The 24,326-nt window shown below is 61.4% G+C and overlaps 4 protein-coding genes across 10 annotated transcripts in view; 1 reads left to right on the forward strand and 3 right to left on the reverse strand.

The window, feature by feature from the left end:
- The window catches only part of PHRF1 (PHD and ring finger domains 1), a 29,646-nt gene extending 23,227 nt beyond the window's left edge, over positions 1-6,419 (reverse strand). For 4 of the 5 annotated variants that reach the window (XM_040639741.1, XM_040639743.1, XM_040639742.1 and 1 more), the window contains exons 1-4: positions 6,304-6,419; positions 5,854-5,965; positions 2,382-2,497; positions 1,999-2,106 (exon numbers count right to left, since the gene is read on the reverse strand). In XM_040639741.1, the coding sequence (XP_040495675.1) occupies positions 1,999-2,106; positions 2,382-2,475 (202 nt within the window). In that variant the 5' untranslated portion in view covers positions 2,476-2,497; positions 5,854-5,965; positions 6,304-6,419. The remainder of the gene's footprint in view (positions 1-1,998; positions 2,107-2,381; positions 2,498-5,853; positions 5,966-6,303) is intronic. The other variant, XM_040639740.1, reaches the window with a different exon arrangement.
- Positions 6,420-14,215: 7,796 nt separating this feature from the next.
- On the reverse strand, positions 14,216-17,039 carry RASSF7 (Ras association domain family member 7). Its single transcript, XM_040639744.1, is given in 8 exon segments — positions 14,216-14,660; positions 14,662-14,713; positions 14,796-14,841; positions 14,844-14,877; positions 14,953-15,081; positions 15,211-15,923; positions 16,113-16,243; positions 16,912-17,039. Coding segments are annotated over 7 exon segments (1,239 nt in total). The 5' UTR covers positions 16,237-16,243; positions 16,912-17,039; the 3' UTR covers positions 14,216-14,519.
- Positions 17,040-17,254: 215 nt separating this feature from the next.
- LMNTD2 (lamin tail domain containing 2) lies at positions 17,255-23,447 on the forward strand. The gene is made up of 12 exons (XM_040638803.1): positions 17,255-17,356; positions 18,894-19,336; positions 19,743-19,830; positions 19,964-20,119; positions 20,403-20,474; positions 20,555-20,643; positions 20,975-21,351; positions 21,406-21,739; positions 21,855-22,044; positions 22,127-22,246; positions 22,335-22,531; positions 22,836-23,447. The coding sequence occupies exons 1-12, from the start codon at positions 17,339-17,341 to the stop codon at positions 23,410-23,412; spliced, it is 2,661 nt and encodes an 886-aa protein (XP_040494737.1). The 5' UTR covers positions 17,255-17,338; the 3' UTR covers positions 23,413-23,447.
- The window catches only part of LRRC56 (leucine rich repeat containing 56), a 19,028-nt gene continuing 18,128 nt past the window's right edge, over positions 23,427-24,326 (reverse strand). For all 3 annotated transcript variants that reach the window (XM_008699599.2, XM_008699596.2, XM_008699598.2), the window contains one exon: positions 23,427-24,217. In XM_008699599.2, the coding sequence (XP_008697821.1) occupies positions 23,892-24,217 (326 nt within the window). In that variant the 3' untranslated portion in view covers positions 23,427-23,891. The remainder of the gene's footprint in view (positions 24,218-24,326) is intronic.

A 24,326-nucleotide genomic window follows, 5' to 3' on the forward strand; every position in this document is an offset into this window, starting at 1 on the left:
AGGGGGAGGGGCAGAGGGAGACAGAGAGGGGAGAGGAGGAAAGAGAGAGAATCTCAAGCGGACTCCTCGCTAAGTGTGAAGCCTGACATGGGGCTCAATCTCAGGACCCTGAGTTCATGACCTGAGCTGAAATCAAGGTTGGACAGTCAACTGACTGAGCCACCCAGGTGCCCCTTAAGTAGATAATACTTAAAGTTGGAAATTCAGTAAACTGTAATCAAGCAAGCAATTTTCAAGGATAAATACTAGGGCAAGAAAGGCAACAAGTAGAAAGAGCTGTTCTGGGAAGGGCCAGGCCTGTAGGGATACAGGAAATGCACTTTCAGAAGGACTCCCTTCTCAAGGTCTGACTACACTTCCCACCTGCTAAGAAGAGTCAGCCACCTTTCAAAGGCTGGTGTGGAAGGAACAAAGGGCATTCGATTAAGCTGACAGGCTAGGCTAACAGGCCCTCCCTTCCTGCAGCACCTCCCCACCTGCAGGCCCTGCACCTGCATTTCCTTCCCTCCTGGGCACTCAGCTCTGTGCGACATCTCTTTACAGCAGCACTCTGTCTGCTAATTCCAGGCCACCTCCTCCTGTCCTTCACATCACAGCTTAGACAAGGCTCTCTGGAAGCTTCTCCTCACCACGCCATGTCCACAGAACCACTCTTCTGGCAATGCCCCTACACACCCACCCTGGCCATGTATCACCCTTGTCATAACTGCTTCTTTATGCCACTGTCTTTGCAGCTAAGTGGTGAGCTCAGGAACAGCAGGAACCCCAGCTGAGCTGGCTTCTGTACTCCTCCAGGCCCCACCCCGATTCTTTGGCATCCAGCAGGCCCTCAAACCTTTGCTTATGGGACGAACCAATGTCTTCTTCCTTCAGCCCTGCCAATGTCAAGTGTCTGTGCCTGAGACCTGCTTCGGGTAAGCCCAACGCCCCACCTCAAGGGGGGGACAAGCAGAACTATATTCGTGACCTGCAAACTCAGGACAGAATTTCATGTCCCTGTGTACAGGATTCAAAATCTAGCTGTGGACAAGTATGTCACCAATACACACGAAGTTGCAACTCACATCTGCTCAGGCCACTGCAGTCCTGCTCACATTCTAACACTGGTAACCACAACAGCCTGAGAGACTGTGATACAAAGATCATGTTATTTCCTTTAGGACCATGCCTCTCCCTACCTGATGACTGTGCCAGAAGGAAAGCAGCTGTGAGCCAAACTTCCAAAGTCCAGCACCCTATCAGCAAAGGGCCAAGAGTGCCCTCCCTCTGTGGAAGGTGACCACAGCTGATCTCGGACAGGGTGACCCCACCTGGGGACCTTGGAGGCCATGCAGCAGACAGGGAGGCTAGAAGGGACAGGGAAGGAGGTGCTGTGAGCCCAACCAGAGCCCCTTACGGCAACATTCTCTGTACAGAAGTTCAAGGGCACAGATGTCAACCAGCGTAAACGTGCTGGGAATTCCTTAATAAAGTCACTTCCTGCACTTGCCAATTCTCTCAGGGGCTCTGGTCAGAAGAATGAGAGGAAGCCATGAATGGCTCCACCGACCTGGCCTGTTGAGTCCTGGCCTCAGGCCCCAGCAAACCTCAGCTCATGCTACACCTGCCCTGTACCCGGTGTGTGCGTGCGAGCGTGCGTGCACACGCAGGGAGCACGAGTCACCAAGAGCCCTCTGCTCACTGTGCCAGGAAATCCACTCTGCCACGCTCACCCTGGAAAGACCCCAGTTCATGCTGCTCCACACGCTCAGTCATTTTAACCTTTAATGAAGTTGTGTTGTCAAACTGAACTGTGAAACAAAGGATTACAACAGAAGCGAGCCACTGCCCCAGCGGAAGGTGAGGTCTGCCGGCAGGGGAGCCTCTCCCCAGCTCCTCACAGCCCTCGGCTGGCCAGTGGGGTCAAGGCATCAACTCCACCCACAGTGTTTTATAAACAGCGGTCCCCGCCATGACGAAAGGAAACACAGGTGGCCGCTCAAATGGCAGGATTCTCACCGGATTGGTCCTCCGGGCCCCCGTCCGCGTCCTCTCCGTCGGTGCTGTAGCTGCGCTCACTGCCCGTGTCGTCCTCAGAGCCGCCACTGGTGCCATCACTGCTTTCTTCTAAAGCAAAAGAGGTGGAAACACAGGCCCCGAGAAAGTCACAACCAAGGCAGCAAAGAGTGAGGGCTGTTTCACTGATGCACAGAGGTGCTCAGAAGCGCCTGCCAAACGGACTACGAGTGGCTGCCCAGATGGGGACGGAAGTTGGGCTGGGTGGGGACAGAAGTAGGGAAAGCGGACTCCGCACATGAGGTGGCCTTGCTGCTTCTGAGAGGTGCAAGCCGCAAACACTTGTTCCTTCACTTCTGGGTGGAAGGGGTGGGAGGCTGGCTCACCAGCATTGCTGGCCAGGGCAGCGGGGCTGAGTCTCGGGTGTCCATCTGGCCCTGGGCTTCGGTCCACAAGCTCGTCCAGGCTGTCGTCATCCATCACTGGACATTGGCGTTCAGCTCTGCAATAAACCAGAGTCAAAAAGTTCCCAACCGTCCTGGGATGCAACACTCCCCTCCTGAAAGCCCAACAGTCACTCGCTATACAGCACGACCTAGTGACGTGTTCATCCGTAAGACAGGGAAGCCAAGCCATGAGACAGAATACAAACAAAGCAACTCAAACCACAAAGCTGTGCATACGTAGGAAAAAAGACACTGGTTCCCATCCACAGAGCAACGTTCAAAGTCAAATCTCAATTTATAATGAACCTAACTTAGCTTCAGTCTGGCAACGTTTTGTTACATCAGACACCTGTAATACCTTAACACTCCTGAGGAACCCTGACACCAGGCACGGGTGAACTGGCTTATCACAAGCTGAGGAAAGCAGAGATTTCAACATAGCTGGGTGGGAGGTGTCAGAAGGGCCCAGATGGCTAACAGGACCCTCTCCCTGCACTCTCCTGCCATGTCACTCTCAGCCACCTCTGCTCAGCAGGTCACCACTGGGAGGCCACGTGTTAGCTGAGGCTGCTCCGACCTCACCCTAAGTGCACCCACAGGGCGCAGAGGTCGGGCTCACCTCTCAGCCACCGCGTCCACCCTGATTTCCAAGTGGGGACACCTATCCTACCTACTCTGTCCTGCCACTACAAGGACAACACAGAAGACCTAGACAGATGACCTCACAAATGTAGCAAAACAATCTACCTCCTTTGCCAGACCTCCAACTTTGGACCCCAAATAAGAGGTCCTTTCTCAACAATGCGACCTCATTTCCCAGGTGACTGTCAGAGAAAACACTTCTTAGAGAGAGCCCTTCAGTAACTCACCAAGACAGGATGAAGAAAACCCTCCCTGGGGTACAGTGTGCTTTGGGCCAAGTCCACTTTCCATGGTCAGAGGAAAGGGATCACACAAAAGACAAGAAGGCAGAGGGGCAAGGCAAGAACCGGGTAAGGAGGGCTTGGCCAGGTGAGGCTGTCTTTGGGGATCCCACAGGCAGGCGTCTCCCCCATGGGCCGTGTGCCACTACCAAGAGCCTCACCTGGCAACCAGAGGAGGGCTATCACCACCACCTCTGTACGGATGCTCCCAGAAAACAGTCTCCTGGTGGGGCTAAGGCCAGATTCAGATTCTGGAGCGCCTAACTGCCCTTACAAAGCCCCAGATTCTAGGATGAGGTTTCCTAAAATAGTGAGGGCATGTTAATTTGATGAAACTATCAACTGGCTCATATTGCTTCTACCTAGAAACAGTACACTAAGAGGTGCTTTTGTAGAATTATTCACCCCCTAGGCCACCACCTTCCTTCTACTTAGTGTTCTATGGTTAAGAAAATGAGCCATGGTCCCACTCAACTAAGGGTCTGCACCCTCACTGCTTGGTGACTCAGCAACACAGCAGGGACCCAGCTCCTGGCCATGACTCCTGCTGGAGGCATACAGACCACAGGAAGTGACAGGGCCACGGCACTTCCAGGAGGATGACACCTCTCCTGTGGGGTCAGGGAAGAGGACCTAGAACTCTCTGGCCATTGTCATCACCATTCCCACAACTGGACTCCACAAAGTCATCCTGGGACACCTGGTCTAATACCTACTCTGGCCCCAAAGTGTTCAGCACATTTCCTGCCCTATAGGGAGGTAAATACCTTTTCAGGTTGGCCCCTGAAAAACATGGGTTTGAACAGCACAAGTCCACTTGCACCTGCAAATTTTCGGACAAATACAGTACTATAAATGTGTTTTCCTTCCTTAACGATTTTCTTAACAGTATTTTCCCCTTCAGCTTACTTTAGTAGAAGAAACACGCGTTCATCAACTGTTTACATTATTGGTAAAGCTTCCATTCAACAATACACTCTCAGCAATAAAGTCTTTGCAGAGTCAAAAGTTATACATGGATTTTCCACTGCATGGGGATCGGTGCCCCTAATCCCCGCGTTGTTCAAGGGTTGACTGTACTAACACACATAAACCTACCAGGGAACACTTCAGACACCAGAAAACGTAACCCCCGGAGGCCACCTAAGAGATGACAGAGCACAGCTGAGGGCAGTTTCTGGGGTGCAAATTCTTACCTTGATGATGTGTTACACAAGCACAAGGTCCAAAGTCTGCACAAACAGCCCCTGGCTTCTCCCTGGTGCACTAAGACCCAGGCCCACCTGTAACGGGCAGTGGCAGGGCCTACCTCCGAGGGCTGTCAGAAGGTCAACAAGGCCACAACTTTTGGCACACAGGGGCTTGCCAGAAATACCTGCCCAGGAATGGGGCTGAACTCACGAGTCCCGGTGACCATGGAGTTAAGCCCCGTGGGTCCTGTGCTCCTCCACCACAGCTGGTGAGGACAGCAGAAGAGTGTCAACTACGAGGCTGAACATCGTCCGTTCCGACATCATCACACGACAGTTAACTGCTGGCAAAGAACCCAGGTAGCCTCTGAAAGTACTTCCCAGAGCAAACACGTGGGCAAATACCAAGGAAGAGGCACAACCAGAGACCCCTGGCAGCCCTTTCCCTGCAAGGAACACTGCAGTCAGAACTCTGCGTTAACAGGGGCCCCACCAGTAGCCCCAGCTCAGACATGCCTGCCCACACTCACCATCCCTACTTCTGCCAGAATGTTCCAGACCACAGGCAACGCTGGTGGTGCTCTGTGACTCGCCTGCCCTACCTCTAGATTTAGGGAGCTGAGAGAAAATAATTCCTTTCTTTTCAAATACAAGGACCCAAAGCACCTACGATTCCAGCCGTTACTAAGGAAGCCAAAGAACTGCTGGTGGTAACTGGCACAGGCCCTGAGCAAACATGCCAGGTCCAACATTTCACACCCGGCCAGAACTGTCATTCTTTACTCCACGTTTGCCACGAAGCACAGGAGACCTGAAAACTGTAAACTGCAATGGAAGTGAAAAAGTAGGGCCAACAAGGTCTCTGCAAGGCTGATATGGACACCAAGAGTCCATACTGGGGGGCTGCAGAGAGGCCCAAAGCCAAGCTCACCCCATCAGAGCCTTGCCACTGGCCTGGTGCAGAGAATGCACTGGAAGGCGCCAGCCACGGTTATTCTGACTCAACATTGTCCTAAGAACAAACCCTCGCCGAGGTCCTGGGAGACCTCACCTCAGCCTCAGGTTCTAACCACACGACCCCTAGCTAGAATGAGGCTCCCAAGCAGATTACCACATGCTCCCCACAGAAACAACAGCCGTAGATAGTCTTCTAAATTGACAAGGTGTAACACGAGCACGGCTAAAAAGAGCGTGGAGCAAGAGTCTGGGGCTCTGCGCTCAGCAGCTGTGCGCCCCTGGCAAGTCGCGCAGCCTTTCCCGGCTCCGATGCATTCACGTGCAGAACAGGAAGGACAATACCTACTCCGGGGGCTTGTTGTGAAGACTACGTGAGCTAATAGGAAACCATCCCGTGAACCGCTCGGGCTGCCGAAACGTAGACGAAGCCGCTGGCTGCAGTGACGACCAGGAGCTAGAAACGAGTTGGCACAGGGTCACACCTCGCTCACACCGAGGAGGGCAACAGCGTGGGCTGGAGTCCCCAGGAGACATAGGCGGGGCCCCCGCGGCTGGGGACAGGCAGCGGCCACCCCGGAAACCCGCCTGTGGCCCGAAGGGGCTCCCGGCCTGGGCGCGGGCCCTCCCCGCCGCCCGTCCGCCCGCCCGCGCTCCCCACCGCCCGCCCGGAGCCAGCGCGGCGCAGGCCTCGCCCCGCGGGGCAGGCCGCAGACAAAGCGCGCGGCGCTCGGGGACGGCCCTCGCGCCAGGGCGCGGCCGGGACTCCGAGGCCGCCGCGGGCCCCGCACGTACCCGAGAACCTTGCGTCCCTCCCGCCGCTCCCGGGCGCTCGCCGCCGCCGCCCGAGCGCCAGCCTCGACTAGGCCGCCGCCGCCGCCGCCGCCGCCGCCGCGCTGCCAGCTGCCGCGCTCCCCGACCCGGAAGTGCACGGAGCCGGCTTCCGGGGCCCTCTCGCCTCGCCCCGCCCGTTGGCTGGAACCACTGGGACCAGGGCGGGGAAGAAGGGCCTGAGGTGGCGGAAGGCGCCGCTCGCCGTAGCCGGGGGCCTTGAGGCTTCGCAAACCCTGCTTCATGCTGGCCCACCGCCCAGGAAGACCAGTGTCTGGAAGAACTTGTGGTGTCTAGGCGCCCGCCAGTGGGCTGTTCTGGGTCAGCCCTCCCCCGCAGGGAGTTGGTACAGTCCGAGCCCCCGCCCTCTGCCCAGGGCGAATGGAAGCGGCCCTCCCGCACACCTGAGACCCCGCCCTCAGATCTGGCCCCACCCCACGCCCGTAGACACGCCCCTACCCTTCTGCCCCGCCCCCACGCGGTGGCCCGGCCCTCCCCGGTGTGGGGCACGCCCCCAGCCCCCCGGGCGCTTGCAGCTCGGGCCACCGCAGCCTCGTGGCGCTCTGGGCCCGAGCAGCTCCGCGCCCCACAGTCGCTCCTGGACCAAACACTGATGGAGTGCTATGTGGGCGGGCTCCTCCAGGTGCTGGGCACAGCGGGAGGAGACCCCAGCCCCGCGTCCCGTCTGGTTCGGACCCCGGAAACCTCCAGCGCTGTGGGTCACCACACCGCGTGGTGTGTGAAAAGCTGACTCGTGCTGAAAGATAAAGCAGGGTAGGGTCCGGGGCTCAGGAGCCTAGGAGGACTGGCAATGACGTGGGGGCCCCCGGAGCGCACCGAGAAGCCGCCGCCGGACCTCGGAAAGGAGGCCAAGCCGAGGTGGCTGGGCCCAGTGCGGGAAGTGGCCAGAGGAGCTAGGGCCACTGGGGGATCTGGAGCCGGGTGACACGTGCTGGCATGCAGGCTCCTCATGGGGCGGCAAGGTGGGAAAAGACTAAAGTAGCAAGAGCAGACACGGGGCGACCCCCGTGCAGGAGCCACCGTGGCTTGGGTCGCATGGGCGCAGCTCAGGTTTGGGAAGCAAGAAACGCCTGGTAGATTCTGAAGAGAGGGGATTTGCTGAGGGATGTGCGAAGCAAACAGGAAGGGAACCCAGGAGAGGGGCTTCTGGAAGCCAGGGAAGGAAGGACCATCAAGCAGGGCCCTGGGTCAAGTGAGGTGGGGGTCACTGTGACCCTGAGGATAGCAGCGTTGGGGGTGGGAGGGCCGCAGGGAGTTTAAAGAGGGTGGGAGAGGAACCGGGCGCACCAACATCTCTTGCAAGTGGTTCTGCTGCAAAAGGAAGGAGTGCAGCCAGCCAAGGGAGGGTTGTTGTTTCTGCTTACCTAAACGGGAGAAAGAACAGCTAGTTTACACACGCTGAAACGGGCTTTGCAGAAACGGAGAAAGGATGGCGCCAGAGATATGAAAGACTCTGAAGCAATTCCTCTCTGTGGGCCACAGGGGTGAGGTCTGGAGGGGGGTGGCTGGTGCAGCACGGTGCCTCTTGGGTGTCCTCCAGGCCAAGTACTTGAACCTGGGCACTTGGGCTCCCAGTGTATCAGTCATGTAACCATGGAGAGCTTCTCGACCTGTCTGTGCCTCAGTGTCCGTGGCTGTAAAATGGAGATTGAGGGCTGGATGTGTGAGTATTGGATGGCACTTCGGGTGGGGTCCAGCATGGTAACTATCCTGCACCAGGCACCTTCCCCTCCCTCTCCCTCTCAGCTTGGAGCTCGGCATGTGCTGGCCCTTCTGTACACACATGCCTACCTGCTGAAGACCGTTAGACAGAAGGATACTACCCAGCAGAGGTTCCCACGTGGGGTAGAGGGGCACCCTGCTGATGCTTCTATGGATTGCACAATCAGCTTATAGCCAACTTGGAGTCCCCTTGGAGAGGGGGCAGCCCTTCCTACCCTCATCTACTGCTGTTCCTGGGGGTTCCTGGAAAATTGTCATAATAAACACATGCACCCAAGATGAGATGTAGAAAAACACTTACTCAGCAGGCATCCTTGGGCAGTGCACAACCACGTCAACCAGTGCTCAGATGTGAGCTGTGCCCCCAGGGAACCGCCCAGAGCTGTTGGTCTGGGCCCAAAATGAATACAGGTGGTACCTCTTGAGAGCATAGACACCTACCACATGTGCCCCCCACATGCTGACATAACTCACCCTCCCACATGCATGTGGACACCTGTACATACCCCCCATCAGTATTGTCACCTCCAGTGCACACCCACTAGCCACCCACCTGCCACCTCTCACTTGCTAGTTCCAGGCAAGGACACAACATGTGTCCCTGCCCCATGCCCCTCATAGACCTGCACTCTGTATCCCTTGCTGCGTTTGGGGGGTGTGCTAGGGCACCCTGTTCTGCACACTTCCCACCCCAGCCCAGGCAGGACATACATGAAGTGCACACTTCTCTCCTGTACAGGAGAGTGGAGCATGACTGGGAGCTACCGTGGTTCTGTCCAGCCCAGGCCAGCCCTTTCCCCAGCCATCAGGCCTGCACACAAACACAGGGCCAGAGCAGGGGCAGGAGACAGGTACGGCTGTGTTCCCTGACTTAGGAAGGCAGGCCTGTTAGTGTCCTGGGCCTGCCTTAACCAATGACCACAGACTGAGTAGCTTAAAACAACAGATGATTCCCTCACAGTCCCAGAAGTTACGAAACTGAAATCCAAGGCAGCTGTGCTCCCTGGGAAATCTGTAGGAACTCCTTTCTGGCCTCTTCCGGTTTTTGGTGCTCCAGGCTTCCTTGGCTTGTGGCCACATCACCCCAAACTTTGCCTCTGTTTTTACGTGGCCTTCCTGTGTGTCTGTATCTCTCATCTGTCTCTTATAAGTATACTTGTCATTGGATTTAGGGCCCACCCAGGTAAACCAGGATGATTTTATCTCAAGACCCTTAATTATAGCTGCAGAGACCCTTTTTCCAAGTAAGGTAACATTCACAGGGTCTAGGCATTAGGATACAGGCATCTTTTTGAGGGGACACTATTCGACCCACTACAGAAGGTAATAGATAAGGGGTGCAGGACTGGGGGGCACATCTGGAGGTTGTGCCAGTACTGGCAAGACAGGAACTCAAAGTCACCCTGACTTCTGACTTCTCTCTGTCCCCAAACCCCAGACTTCTTTCCTCCAAACCTCTACCCTGTCCTGCAGGTGTGGACGTCCTCAGGGATCCTGCAGATTTCTAGGGGTTCCTTCCAGACCACATTATCCAGGCTTTGCTGACCCCTCTACTTCTGACCGCCAGCAGAACTGAGCCAGCTCCTTGCTCCTCTGTGCTCTCTCCCCACCCATAGGTGGCTACACCCACAACATCCTGCCTTTATTTTCTATCCCCAGGCTTCGGGCTCCCGATGTCCCAGGCAAGGCAGACGGCTCCCTGGAGCCTCAACACTTAGCCACTCAGGCAATGGTTTGGAAGGAAGAAATGAGATGACCATGATGATGGNNNNAGGGTTCAGCAGGGTCTGTGCTGGGGTTGTGGCACCTGCTGGGCTCCAGCCCCTACCCACGTGGGATGCAGGGAAGTCACTGGAGGAAGGGAAAACGAGGAACGGGTGGGGTAGAGGGTAGGACGTTCTCCCACAGAAGAACCACCAGGGACCAGGGTGGCTGAGGCTGAGGGCACAGCCCCTGGGCAGTGAGGAGCAGAGGGCTCCTTCGAAGCTGCCTGGAGCCAGGTGAGTAAGGTCCTCTGGGGAGGGCCAGGGTCTGAGGCAGATACAGGAGACTGAGCGAGGCAAGGGAAAGTGGGGAGCTCTGGCTTACTTCGGAAGGGCACAGAGGGCTCATGAGGACCCCTCATAAGAGGAGTGTCAGGAACAAAAGGGGAGCAAGCATCTCTCTGCCCCATTAGGGGTCCGCATGACCCCTGATTCTGCCTCAGGGGTTCCCTTGGCCATGGAGGCGGGGAGGGGAGTGTGAAGGGAAGGGGCCCAGGGCCAAATCTCCCTCGGCTGCCGTCTTGGGGCACCACCCAGGAGTCAATAACTCCAGGTAAACCACCGATGTGCCTGCGCCTTGCGCCGTGTCCCCCCCGGACTCGGACTCCGAGCCTTTCAAGGCGACAGATCCCACCGGAGGACCGCGGGACCCCCGCCCGCCAGCCACAGAGCTCGGCAGGAGCCGCGGGCAGCGCGGGCCCCACGTGCGTCCCGAGGGCGCGGCCGGGCTACGTGCACCCCAGCCCGGCGCGTTCCCGGGAGCTGCGGACCCACCGCGTGGGCGGGGGAGCGCCTCGGGCCGTACCACCCGCCCCGGCCGGCGGGGGAGCCGCCCCGCACAGTAGCAACGCGGCGCCCGCAGGCCCCGCCCGGCAGGTGGCGGCCCCGCCCCGAGGCCGACGTGCGGAAAGGAACGCGCCGGCCGCGCCCGCGAGGGGCCGCGCGGCGGTGGGCGTGGCGACCCGCCCCCATCTCGCGCCCACTGGCTGGGACGCAGCAGGGCGGGCCCGGCCCGGCCTGCCATTGGCTGCGAGACCCGCGTATTTGCATACGGGTCGGGCGCGGGGCGCGGGCCGGGCGCCGGGCGTGGGGCGTTCGGGGGCCGGTCGGGGGCGCCAGGGGCCCACGGCCGCCGCCGAATTTGGGCTGAGAGCCGGCGACGGCCCCGCGCCGCGGTTGCAGGTGACGCGCGAGGGGTCCCAGACCGGCGGGCGGGGGCTCTGGCCGGGCTGGGGCGGTGGGGCTCGGACGCACAAGTTGGAGGGGAAAGAGGGGTCGGGGGTAGGGGACGGCCCCTCCGCCCACCCGGTGGTCCCTCCAGGCGCAGGGCAGCCACTGCCCACCGCACACTGCGCTGCTCCGGACCCACTGTGCGTGTGACAGCGGCTGATCTGTCCCTGGGCAGCGCGACCGCCCCGGCTCCTCTGTGACCCTGCTGTGTCGGGCAGGGGACAGCCAGACCAGGTGGGAGGGCGAGCACCAAGGTGGGGAGAGGCGAGGGCGCCCCTGTGGACCGGGTCTGCCTGTCTGCGCTCCGCAGGGGGGTGGGGAGGAAGGGGAAACGTCGTGGGGCTTCACAGCCCTCCGCACGAGAGGGCTCAGGTTGGGCCAGATGCGCCCTTGGAGGGAACTTTCTTTTTCTTGTGTGTCTCAGGTGCCAGGATGTGCAGACTTGCTGGGACGGTCTTCTGAGTGTTGTCGAGCTGAGGGCAGCCCTGGGCAGGCGCTGGTGTCGTGGTCAGACCCTTGGCCCTCAGGGTCGGAGCCCTACTACCTGCCTCTGGGAACTTTCTTAGGGAAGATGGTGACGGATTGGCTTTTCTATGCATTTCTGCCACTTCAACAAGGCCACTAAAGGAGTCAGAATGCCGAGGACCCACTTGTGGTGCCCAGTGGTGCCCAGCGACATGCCCTCCCAGAGGTGGGGGCACCTGGCAGAGCCCCCAGCTTGTCTGCGGGGCCTACTTTCTCTGCTGGGGTTCTCAATCCGCTGTGAAGTTCTGCTGGTCGGGGAGCATGCCCAGAGCAGCCTCCAGGCCTGCAGGGGCCAGGATGCCTGCAGCAGGCCCTGCCTCCTCTCCCAGACAGTGGGGGTTGATGGCCGGAGCTGGGTCTGCGGTTGTCAGAGCAGCGTGAGGGAGAGGCAATCTTAGTTGAGGCCTTGCCTGGACTTGGGCTCCCCTTTGGAAGGACCCTGTCCTAAAGGTCACTGTGGCGTACTGAGGGTCACACCCAGCAGGCTTGGCAGGGCAGGTTCTGCGGGTGACAGGGAGGCTGTGGGTGGCCTTGGGGTTGAGAACCAGTGCAGTTGATGGGCAGTGGCTTGCTGTGGGTGACCCCCAGTGAGCCCCAGTGTTCTCGGCCAGTGCACAAGAGTTCTTTTTCACTGGGGGTGAGCAGGAACTCTGAGGTCAGGTCCAGTGCCATCCCCAAACACAGCCTGGCCCTGCAGAGACAGTGATGAAGCCTGCCTCTATACTTACAGCAAGCAGGGTCCTGTCTCACCTCGCCTTGGGAGCTGGCCTGACCTGGCTTGGTCCTGCCCTGCCATGGACTGGATGTGTGTGTATGTTGGGGGGGGGAGCTGGGCCTCTCCTTAGCTCAGCATAGCTCACATCATTGTTTTCAAAGTGCAGTTTAAAGCTCCAAAGTAAACTTTTCAGCAACTCCAACGTTTGCTTACTGATTTGAAGCCCCTCTGGCGACTTTTGGGGATGTGGGATGTTGTCCACCTGGAACAGCCACAGAGGAGGAAGGTTCTGTCCCCTTTCCCACCCTAGAGCACAGTGGCTACCTGAGGACCCTTCCGAGGCGGAGAGTGGGCTCAGCTTTCTCAGCCAGTAGCAGACCAGGGACAGGTCCCTGGTGATGTCTTCAGAAGCAACAGGGGTTCCCTGAAAACAGAAGCAGGAGACCAGGGGCGTGCGAGCTCTGCCGGCACTGGGACTGCTTCCCTTTGGGGGGGGGGAAGCACAGAGACCAGGAGGGCGTGGGCTCATGCCCAGGCAGCACCTGGCTTTGCCCTGTGCTGGCCAGTGTGCTCGGCTCGGGAGATGACCCTGTGCTGGGGCTCAGAGCAGGTGCACCAGAGGTACAACCAACCCTCCTGAGCACAGGTGAGGGCTGTGGGTGGGGAGCACAGGCCCCTGGACCTGGTGGTGACTGCCCGTAGCTCCTGCCCTCCCACCCAGGGCACAACACGATCAGCATTTGCATTCCAGGCTATACCTCATGTGACCGTGCACTTGGCTCTGTCTGGAATGGGCTGCTGTGAGGTAGACCGTGGGCTCAGGTGGGAGCGTAGGTAAGGAGCTGGATAGTGCTGGGGGCTTCAGAGTGAGGAGCCTGGGCCAGAAGTCCCCTGCTGCTGCCTGTCCAGTTGTCCCTCCCTGTCCTGTTCCATCTTGGGCAGGAAGTATCCAGTCCTAGTTACTCCCCCTCCCCCGCAGCTGCTCTTGGTGGTGTTGCCTCTTGGTGGCTTCCCTGCTCCTTGTACTCAGGACTTCATGTCCCCTATGGTCTGCCCCAAAAGAACTGGGGAACACCAGGCCCAGCTCAGGGGCCACTCCAGAAGGCTGAGTCCATCCCGAAGTTGCCGACCCCTAAACTCAGCACAAAGACCCCCATCATCGAGGATGCCTCGGTCTCCTGTTCCCCAGTACCCATGGTTGCACCGAGCCCCTGGGTTCTGACCATCAGAGAGCTCCAATCCAGCTGCAGTGCTCACAGGTGGGACCTGTAGCACCCCGGACCAGCACCAGGACTGCAATTTGGACACACTCTGCCCTAATTTCGAGGCTGTGGGCACAGCAGAGGCTTCACACCCACCTGAGAAGCAGAGGGGGCCTGTTGGAAGGCTGGGCAGCCGCACCCTCATGGGGCCTACAAAGCTCCTTGGTCCTGGCCGACCAGGAGCCTGGGGACCTGCCCCCACAAGCTCTCAGTAAATCTCAGTAAACCTGATAGGCAGGTCTGGCATGTCCTTGAGTCCTCATGTCCAGGAGCCATCCCAGTGGGGTGGCAGTTCCTGCTACTGGTGAGGAGTAGGCCAGAGGAGGGGAACCAGGCAGGAGAGGGGTCCACACAGACACCCAGACCAGGGCTGAGGCTGCTGTAAGGCCCCATACTGTCCAACTCTCGACCCAGGAACCAGGCAGGAGAGAGGTGGATGGGCGCAGCAGTTGGAAACGTGAGACCCTACAAGTCCCAACTTTGGGCCCAACTGACCACTGGTCCCTGGGAGACCCCCTTCTCAAGAGCCCTGGTTGTGGCCAGCCCCAGGTAGCTTGCGGTACTCCCCAGTGACCCTGGCTGGTCTCAAGTTTTAGGGCCCACAGACCCTGTTCGGTATGGCCTCAGGACACACTTAAGCCATTCTGGGCAGTTTATTGAGGTTTCAGGGTGGGGTAGCGGAGGCGGCATGCCAGTGTGTGCACGCAGGCACCAGGAAGGGTACCTCCCACACGCAAGCACACACCCACAGGTACAGCAGTGTCCACACATCTCCCACCCCCAATAAGGAGCCATGGCCTTTGGGGCGTAGCAAATTCTGAGCTGGTCATGCCCCCCTGCTTCTCCAGGGGGTTTGGCAGACTTGGCAAGGACTAGGGCAAGTGTCCTCAGCCTCCCCTTGCCCCCCAGAGCGGAAACCCCAGGGCTCTGAGGTGTTCTGTCTCAGGCCCAGGGCACCAGGGCTCCCCACTGCACGGGGGAATGAATCCTCTGCGACCGCCAACTCTCCGTTGTCCAGGTCGGGCTGGCCTTGGCTGCCCTCGCTCGTGTCATTGGAGCCCAGGGCTGGGCTGGCAGTGGACATCCATTCTGGGCCAAGAGCTGCTACCTCCAGGAGTTCTGCCTCATTGGGGCAACTGTGGGGAGGGCACAGGCTGAAGGGACTGAGGAGGCCCCAGGAAGACCGTGTCCCACCCAAAGTGGGGAAGACAGACGTACTCTCTGGGCTCAGGCCGGACACTAGAGCAGGATTCTGAGGGGTTCTCGTGAGGGGCTCTTCTCTGGCTGGAGGCAGAAGATCCTATGGGGAGAGTAGGTCAGCTTGGAGCTGGCCAGACCTCCCACCCACCCGGCCTCCCTGCAGAGCCACTCTGACCTGTGTGCTGAGGGGGCCCCTGTCTGGCCGAGGGGTTGGTGGCAGTGCAGCCCCCGTCTGCTGGATGAACTGCTGCAGGTTACACTGACGGAGCTCCCGGTTCAGCTCCTCAAGTTCCTGGGCTTGGGCCTGGGGCACATGGAGCCCTCAGGGGACACAGCCACAGAGCTCCATGGCCTCATGCTCTCCCCTGAGACCAACCCCCAAATCTGCCCACATTGGGGACATCAGCAGGGGCTTGGGGGCCTGTGGGCTTACCTGCAGGGCGTGCTCAGCGGCCTCCAGGGCCCTGCTCACCAGGGCCAGGCTGCCTTGCACCTCTGCACTCTGCCGTTCCTGGGCAGCCAGGTCCTGGCGCAGGCGTTCAGTTGCAGATGCTGTGGGTGAGGGGGGCCCAGGGGCCTCTGAGGCCAGATGTAGTTCAGCCTCCAGGGCACGGGCCTGGGCATCCAGGGCCTGTAGCCGGGCGGCGTGCTCGGCAGTGGCTGCGCTCAGGGCTTGCAGGCGTGCCTGCCCCTCACGCTCCCGTGCCTGCTCCCGCCGCAGCTCCTGCTCCCAGAAGGCCTCCTGACCCAGCTCCACGGCGTTCCTTCGCACCCTTCGCTCCAGGCCCTGCAGGTCTGCACAGGAGCCTGGGATTGGTGCTACGGGGGCCACAGGCTCAGGCAGCGCAGGGCTGGGGGCCAGCCCGGGGCACCCCAGGCTGAAGGTCAGTGCTCTGTGCTGCTCGTGGCCCACGGCTGGCCGTGGCTTCGGGGGGAGGCTGGCACGGACTGGGCAGCGCTCAGGAGGTGGGCAGCTGTCTGAGGAAGGCCTCCCAGCGAGGCTGGGCCCTGTCCGCCTCAGGACAAACTGGACATCACTGGCAAACTGTCCACAGGTAGCCTGGGCACCCACTGGACACTCCTGGGGCAGCAGCTGCCGTTCCTTTTCCCTGAGACGCTGCACGAGCACAAAGCGGCCCGTCTGGCCTGGGGTAGAAGGAGACAGGTCAGCCTGTGCCCGCGCCCCCCCACCCCCCGCCATCCACCTGGCTTGAGAAGTTAGGGGAGGGCAAGAGGGATCAGCAGCCAGCTCCACCCTCGCTGGGGGAAGGGGCCCGAGGACCAGGCCCCACCGCAGGTGCACCTGCTAGGCCATCTCTGCCTGAAAGGACTCACCTATTGCTTGGGCTAGTGCGATGACCACTTCCTGACAGGTGGTTTGCTCAGAGACCCCACAGACCACGCGCTGTATGCCATCCACCCACACCTTCAGCTCCATCGCTGCTAGCCCAGAGAGCATTCCTGTCCTTCAGGGAGGACAAAGGCCACAGGGTCAGGCCCTGCCTGGCCCCACCACAGCCCGGCCCCTCCTCTCCTCACCCCCAGAAGTGGCTCAGGGCTACTGCCCGCCCCTCCCCCCACATCAGTCCTGCTCTCCCGTGCCTGGCCCCACACGTACCATACATTGTTGGGGTGGAGGTAGTCAAGACCAGCCCTCCCAATGGGTAATCAGTGCGTCCTCCAGGAGCACTGTGCAGCTCCCCCACTTCCCAGCCTCCTCTCGCCCCACTCCCGGAACAAGGCGAATCATTAACCAGATGCAGAACTTCCTGCCTCCCCAGTCACCTGGCTCGAAGGGCACTGCCCCTCCCACGGGACGCCGTCCTCAGGCACCCAAGGGCGCCCTCACGAAATCACGGCTTCCCGCTACCATGGGAACGCCCCCTCCCCCGCGACTCAGACCTCGGCCCTTTGGAGCTACGGAACCGCGCCTGGGCGACCCTCGCCAGCGCGGGCAGCCCACTTCTCGCTCCCGCCAGCCGCTGCGCTCGCCCCCCAGGCCGCCGTCGCTCCCGCGGAGCCGCTGCAGGTGCGGCGCGGCCCCCACGGCGGCCCAGCTCGCGTCCCTCCATCGGAGTTTCCGCCCGAGGCCGCGCCCCGCACGCAGGAGGACCTGGGACCCTGCGCGGCTCACCTGGGCGCTCGCTGGCCTCCGGGACCCAGACTCGAACTGGCTGCTGCCCGGCGCCCGGCGCCGCCGCAACCTGCCGCCTCCAGCGCAGCAGGCGAGCCCCGGCTCGCCACTCCATTGGCCCGAAGCCCGAGCGCCCCGCCCCGCCCCCCTCTATTGGCTTCCAGGGTCGCCCCGCCCGCCCTGCGCCAACGCCCATTGGCTACCCCTCCTGCGCCCCGCCCCTCCCATTGGCTCCCCGCCCGCCCCGCCCCCGGCGGCGCCCAGGTGTGGGCGGAGCTCGGCTGCGCGGAGGGGCGGGCCGAGCCTCGTCCACGCACGCCTGAAGACCGCGAACTACGCGGAAGCGCGTCCCCGGCCCGCTGGCGGCGCGTGGGACAGGTGTCTGGCTCCGCTCCCGGGCCGACTTCCTCAGAAGCCTTCCAGTCCGATGAGTCTCTTGCCTAGGGTGGGGGCACCGGCCTAGGACCCCGTAGCCTCTGCACCCAGAGGGGCAGACGCGACCCCCAAAGCCAGGGCCCCACCGACCCGACTCCCTCAGGGCCCGTCGTCGGGACGGACAGGGGTCGGGAGCTGGGAGCCCCCGCAGGAGGGCGATGGCGCTGCGGGGCTGGAGGTGGCGGGCCGCTTACCATTTCTGGCTGCAGCCAGGCTGACGGTTCTGGTTGGGGAGAAGGCTGCCCTGAAGCTGCTGGGGATAAAGCAAGACAAAGACCCTGGGCTCTTTTACCCCACCCCTTCCTGCCCCCAGTGGGGCCCAGTGCCCCTCGAGTTGTGGACACACGCAGGCACCTGCCTGGCAGAACGCGAGGCAGCTCAGCAGCCAGGGTCCCTCACAGCCTCAATGCTGTCTGTGGAGCAGGCATTCAGAGCCTGCTCTGCTTCCTCACAGTGGTCCGTGGGGGGGTCCTCCTACCTTCCTGTATGCTCCCCAGCCCAGGACGTCCTACAAGAAAGCAAAGTTGAGAGTCTTAACGAATGAATGAAAGTAGGGTGGGGTGGGGGTGAAGGCTGGAGGACGTTGGTCTGTGTGTCAGGTCTGGTGTCTCATTTTTGTTCTGGGGCAGAGGGAACTGTTGTCATAGTTATGAGAGTGTCACAGGTGGTGGAGACAGACGGGGAAGGAGAGGCTTCCAGCTTGGGGTAGGTAGGTGGGCATCAGCCTCTGAGGGCAAAGATGCTGTGGGAAGCACTCAGGAGGGGCTCACTGCTGGATAGAGTCCGGTAAGCCCCCATACACAGGGCAGCAATGCCTCCCCTACCTGCCGGCTGCCACCGTCAGGCTGGGGAGGGACTGTGGGGGCCTCCGCAAGCTTGGTTGGGGGTGGCAGACTGAGTATGTGACCATGGCAGGCCAAGCTGGTCACTCCAGGGTTCCCTGGGCCTGCTAAGGCCAGCTGGGCAACAACCCAGTGTTTCAGAGGTCCTCCTTCAGTCTGGGTCTGGAGGTGGGCCCAAGGCTCACTCAGGGCCCTGTTCTGGGGTTTCCCTGAAGCCCCCCCACCCCTGTAACAAACAGCCCCTCCCCTTCTGGGTGCTGGTATCCATGGCAACACTCTAGAGCCTTTCTTTCCCTAGGCCTCAGGTGAGTGTTGGGGGTAAGGCCCTGGGCCTGGGAGCATCACAGGCAAAGGACCATTCCCTCTGGGGACGCCTGTGTAGGTTGAGGGACAGGACCTCAGGTCCTAGAAGACAAGGGTGTCAGGGGGAAGAGAACAGGAAATGTGCAAACATTCAGGTGACATGTTGCCTGGGGTGGGGGGTGACCTGCTGCCTTGTCCTGGTCAGAAACACAAATACGGGCAGACATGTGATGAGCAGGCTGGTGTCCCATGGGGTGCGTGCGCACACGCACACAGACCTCTTTGGAGTGGTACTGTCTAGGGCTGTCAGACATAGGCACACGCTCATGGCCATCTGAGGAGAACTCTACAGGGGTATCCACACGTAGGACACAAGGATGACAGCCACACCATCCCTCTCAGCTCCCCCAGGAACATCGAGAATGGCCTCTGAGTCTTGCCAAGAGGCTAAAGAAGCTGAGAAAGAGGCTCCCTTATCCCTGGTGGACCAAGAGCCGGTCAATGGCCACCTGGAGCCTCCAGCTGGCACACCCCAAGAGCCAGTGGCTCCCTCATGCCCACAGGACACCAAGCCCAGCTCTACACGGGTGGTCTTCTCTGTCAACCTGCAGTAAGGGAGTGAGGGAAGGAGGGCTGGTCAGCCACTTGGGCCTGGTCACCCAGAGGGCAGGGCCTGATCGCTGGCATTGCAGGTCGGCCCCTGAGTCGCTGGACCCTGGCACCCTGCGGCTGCTGTGGCGTCAACGGGAACTAGAGATCCAGGCCCTGCGGTGGGCCATCCAGAACCACCATGATGCCCGGCACTGCCACGTCCTGCACGAGGTAGCTGGACTTCCACCTGAGAGGTGAGCAGCAAAGCGCTAGCCCCCCAGCCCAACCCAGCCTCTGTCCTGGCCTGAACTGATTTTCGTCTGACCCCATCTCCAACCACTGGTCCTGACCGACACTCCAGCTGATTCTTACCCTGACCCTTGCCTCTAACTCTAGGCCTTACCCGGTCCCTGACCCTCTACCCTCACCCTGAAAAAGTGAATATATCGTGAACGTGCCCAGACCCTAACTCTGAACACATCGACAGTCACTGAACCTAGACCCCACCTATAACCCAGACCTCTCAGAGCCAGACCTGGCCTGGCCCACTGGAACTCAGTGCCCTTGGGCCCCCCATGTCAGTGAAGAGGAGCCCCTCCTTCTCCCTTCCTTGGCTACTGATCTCAAGGTGGGGGCTACTGAGATTGCCCCTTCCCCCAGGAGTGCATGCAATCAGGAAAAGGTCCTGCAGAACCAGGTGCAAAAGCTGACTCTGCAGTTGAAAGAGCAGAAGGAACAGGCCCAGCTGGTGAGGGCAGGTGGGATCAGGGAGTTGGGCAGGGGACCCGAGCTGGGGTGAGGATCAGGGGCCAGGTAGGGGTTGGCCTTGGGGGTCGGTGCCTGGAGAAGACCCTGCCCACCTATGCACCATCCTGGAGCAGGAGAAGTCCCAGCTGGAGGAGCGTCTGCTGCAGACCATGACCATGATGCAGCAGCTGGAGGCTGAGCTGCAGGCCTTCCAGAAGTCCTGCCTCCTGCAGCTGGCCCACCACTCCTGGGTGGGTCGCATACTGCGGTCTTCCACCGGCAGTGTGGAGGTAAGCCCGACTCGGCCCACCCTAACCCTCCCACGGCCACTCCCCAACCCTCCTCGGACGTCCCTTGGGTAGTCAGTGTTTCTCCTCCAGGTCCTTTTGCTGGGGGGGGGGAGGGCTGGCCTGCCTGCAAAACCTGTCTCCCCTCAGGACCGCGGGGCAGGGAGGAACCCCCTGGCTCCGCGCAGCTGACACACAGCAAGTGTGTGCCTCTGGTGCTGGTGGGGTCAAAGGAAAGAAGCTCTTTCCCCCCGCCCCTGCCACTGGCCTCCACTCCCCCATGCAGGTGGTAACTGCAGAGACCCTGATGGACTTTAGCGACCTCTCTGAGAGTGAACAGGGCCCCTCCACTGGGGAGGTAAGCAAGGCCCCCATGTGCTTTCACAGCTGGCAGCCCTGTGGGAGGGGAGGGCCACATGCCTGTTGCTTCCTGACCAGGGTTTCCGGCTGGAGGATGTGGACTGGAACAGCATTGCCCAGCGGTATCCCAACCTCTTCATCAACATTGAGTCCAACTCAGACCAAAAGTAACTGCTAGTCAGGCACTCCTCCAGGGGTGCAGGGCGGGGCGAGGGGGGAGAGCATGCCTTGGCATATGTGGACCAGAGTCCAAGTTCTACCCTTAGTGTCCCTGGACAAGTCACTTAACACCTTCCAGGGTCAGTTCTCCCATCTGTAGGACGAGGTTCACAGTGAAGAGAAAGGGCTCCTGAGCCCTCACAGTCCTTCCAGGAGCCTCTTCCCCAGGCTGGGTCCCAGCGTTCCCCACGCACCTTGGGGAGGCTAGATGGGCGCAGGGCTGGAGTCTAAAAGCCAAAGCCAGCAGCAGCGAGCAGATGAGTAGACTGTGGCCCACAGGCACCCACGGCCCCTGCCACCCCCACAGGCCCCACTGTCGGACGAGTGGGGCTCAGAGCTGCGCAGACATTGCATGGAACAGCGTCTCAAGAGTGTCGAGTGGAGTTCCCTGCCCTTGATGGGCACTAGCAGCTCAGGGGGCGCGGACTCCGACTCCAGCAGCGACCAGCTGGCTGAGCGTTATCGCGTTCGGAAGGTGTCGGGACACCCAACCTGCACGCCAGGCCCCAGTTTTTCTGACCTGACAGAGGCACCCTCGGACTTCAGCAGGGAAATGCAGACACAGCCTAAAGGTGGAGTGGTCTCCCCAGTTCCCCCCCAAGGCTGTGATCTCTGTGTCCCCCAACAGCTTAGTCTTCCCAACAGCCCAGAGCACGGCTGCTGAGGCCTCTTCAGTCTTGTCCCCAGGGGTTAGGGTGGTCTTGGATGATCCCTGCTGCTGCCTATGCACTCTGGCTCCAATATCTGCCCCCCCCCCCCCGTACTTGGAGTTATCCCTCCGCTTCCCTCAGCCTCCAGGGTCCAGCCCTCCTGCTCTGGACCGGCCCCCCGGAGCTGCTCCTGTCCCGAGGGCACCCTCAGAGTGCTGCAGGTCTGGCCTCGCAGGAGTCGTCCACAGTGGATGCTCCATGTGGAGGTACTCCTTCCAACAGGTCTCCTTTCCCTGGATCTCCGGAAAGCCCACCAGGACCAGCCTGGCAAGACTGTCCTGACCAGGGAGTCCTGTGTGGGTCCCGAGCATCCGCATTCCGGGTGCCGCTGGAGGTGAGGGGGTGACTCCGTGGGGTCACAGCAGGAGTGGGTCTCCTACCAGGACTCAGTGGAGGGGTGCCCAAGCCTCTCTGCACAGCCCCCCTCCCCTCGCTGCTCTTCACCCCAGCCCAACGGGTTCCTGCCTTAAGATCGTGGCCGTTAATGGCCGGGAGAGGTTTGTGCGTGTCCTGAACCAGTCGCTGGAGGAGACTGCAGACCTGGGCGGCCTGACGCTGCAGCAGCGAGTGCGCGACTTCCCTGTGTGCATGTACCGCTTCCCGCCTGGCACGCTGCTGGCGCCGCGGCACCACGTCACGGTGCGCCCCGCTCCCCGCGAGCCCCGTGGTCCCCGCTCAGGCCCCCGCCGCTCCTCACCCACTGCCCCCTGATGTCCACCAGGTTTGGGGCGAGGGGCCGTGCAACACCAAGCGGCAGCTGCCCTCGACCTTGGGCCAGGAGCCCGTGCACTTCCACTCCAGACGGGGATGTGTGACTCTCCTCCTGAGCCCCAAGGGCGAGGTCAGTGTGCTTCCCAGTCGGAGGGGGAGTGCACCGTGAGCCCCACAGCACGGGGGTGACCGCTGCGCCCCTCCCGGCCGCCCCGCAGGTCTTGAGCGAGCATCGGGACCCCCACTGCGTGTCCCCCGTCTCGAGGATCTTCGCGGACAACACCGATTTGTCCATAGACCGCTTCCCGCTCTCAGAGGCCGAATCTGCGGCTGACACCTGCGAGCAGAGGCCCGGGCCTCAACCCTCGCGCGCGGGCAGGGTGCGGGAGGCCCGGGCCAGACGTCGGAGGCCCGGGTGGGTACCGCGGGTCCCTTGGTCTCCACTTCCTCCCAGGCCCCACCCTTGCAAAAACCGTCTCCTCAGACTCTCTGTTAAAGGACCATTCCCTTACCTCAGGTCCAGTCCCCTCTGGGGCCGCTCCCCAGGCTGGTTTCCGTCCAGGACCACCACCCACCTCCCCAGGTCCCGTCCTCTCCAGGCTCGCCCCCTAGTAATTCAAGACCACCCCCAGGCCTCCCGCCTCCCCAGGACCCTTCCCCGCCAGGACTGCCCTTCCCGCGGGCGGGCTCCGGATCTCACGACCCCCTCGCCCCCCCAGGACGCGGGGCCTTCTCCCCCGGCTGAGCACCGGCAAGATCTTCCGCTCGCGAGAGGTGCCAGCGCCGTCCGAGGCCGCCGAGACCCTCGCGCCGGAGCTCCTGCCCGCCATCCCCGGTGAGCGCGCCGTGACGCGGAGGGCGGGCGGCCCGGCCCCATCCCTAACTGTTCCCGCAGACGCTGGGCTGTGCCTCGAGGACTGCCAGGCTAGGACGGAGCACAGGGTCCGGGTGAGTGCGCGCGCCGTCCCGCGCCCCCTGGCCTCTGCCCCTGCCCCGCCCTGCGCCGGCCGCGGAGCCCCTCCCCTCTCCCCGCCAGCGCCGCGCCCCTCTCAGGCTCCGCGCCCCCAGGTTTGCCGGAAGAGCGTGGACCGGAGCTGCCCGATGGTGGCGCTGTCGGTGCAGAGCACGGCTGAGAGCAAATACGGCTTCCGCTTCCTCCCCTGCCCGCCGGTCACCACGGACCTGAAAGCGCGGGTGGAGGGGTGGAGGGCAGCGCGGGGGTGGGCACCTGGGACCGAGGGGCCGCGCTGGGAGAGAGTCGTGGAGGCAGGCCGTGCCGGCCGCATAATTGATTGAACCAACGTCGCCTGCGAAGTAAACCGTATTTATGCACACCTGAGAGTCGAAAAGGATTCGCTTGGTTTTGGGGGATCCTGCCCCAAGAGAAGGGAACTGGCTAACCCCATCCCTGCGTGGGCGAGGAGCCACACTAATTCACTGGGGATGGGAGGCCTGGCTGCACCCTGGCATCCGGAGGGCCGGCCAGAGAGCTGATGGGGCCCCACTCCAGCCACCTCCGCCTGGGCCAATGCTGGGGACCTGGGCTCTCTTAGCCTGGGCTCTTTCTTGTGCCTACCGCTGGCGATCCCAATCCCCGACTCCCCTCCACCAACAAGGGTCTCTCCTATGTCAAGCCTATGACCCCCCCCCAACACCCCGCCCCCCCAAGATGCTCTGGGTTCCATGGAGCCAGAATTCCCATGGAGCTCCCACGACCACACTGGGGCTCCTTGACCCGCAGTCCAGGCCAGCTTGGCAGTAGGTGGGGGATTACACTAGGGGTGGGACTGGGCTGGGGTGATAGGGTTCAGGTGTGGCCTGCATCGGAGGCCAGGGGGTCTGGTTGCTGGATCTGGTGCTGGCTTTGGGCCTGGACATCCTTGGGCTCGAGGGCTTGGGCCTGAGGTCACCTCCAGGGCTGTCAGAGCTGTCACTGTAGCCAGTCCCTGCCCTAGGCCAGGCCCTAAACTACACAGGGCTCTGAGCCTCCGCCTCCGGAACTGCAGGCCTGTGGACCCCCAGTAGCTGTTGCTAGAATCAGCAGGCATGGGCATCTTGGGGGGAGAGGGGGTCAGGCTACAGCCCAAGGTCCTGGAAGGCTCTGGAGAACAAGGAAAGGGCTTGTCAGACAACGGCCCCATAGGGATCACAAGGTGGGGTGGGGGTCACCACAGGCAAGGTGGCAGTGTCCACTGTAGTTCTCCCCCCTA

This window comes from Ursus maritimus, unplaced genomic scaffold (genome assembly GCF_017311325.1).
Source record: "Ursus maritimus isolate PB19 unplaced genomic scaffold, ASM1731132v1 scaffold_23, whole genome shotgun sequence".
NCBI lineage: Eukaryota > Metazoa > Chordata > Mammalia > Carnivora > Ursidae > Ursus > Ursus maritimus.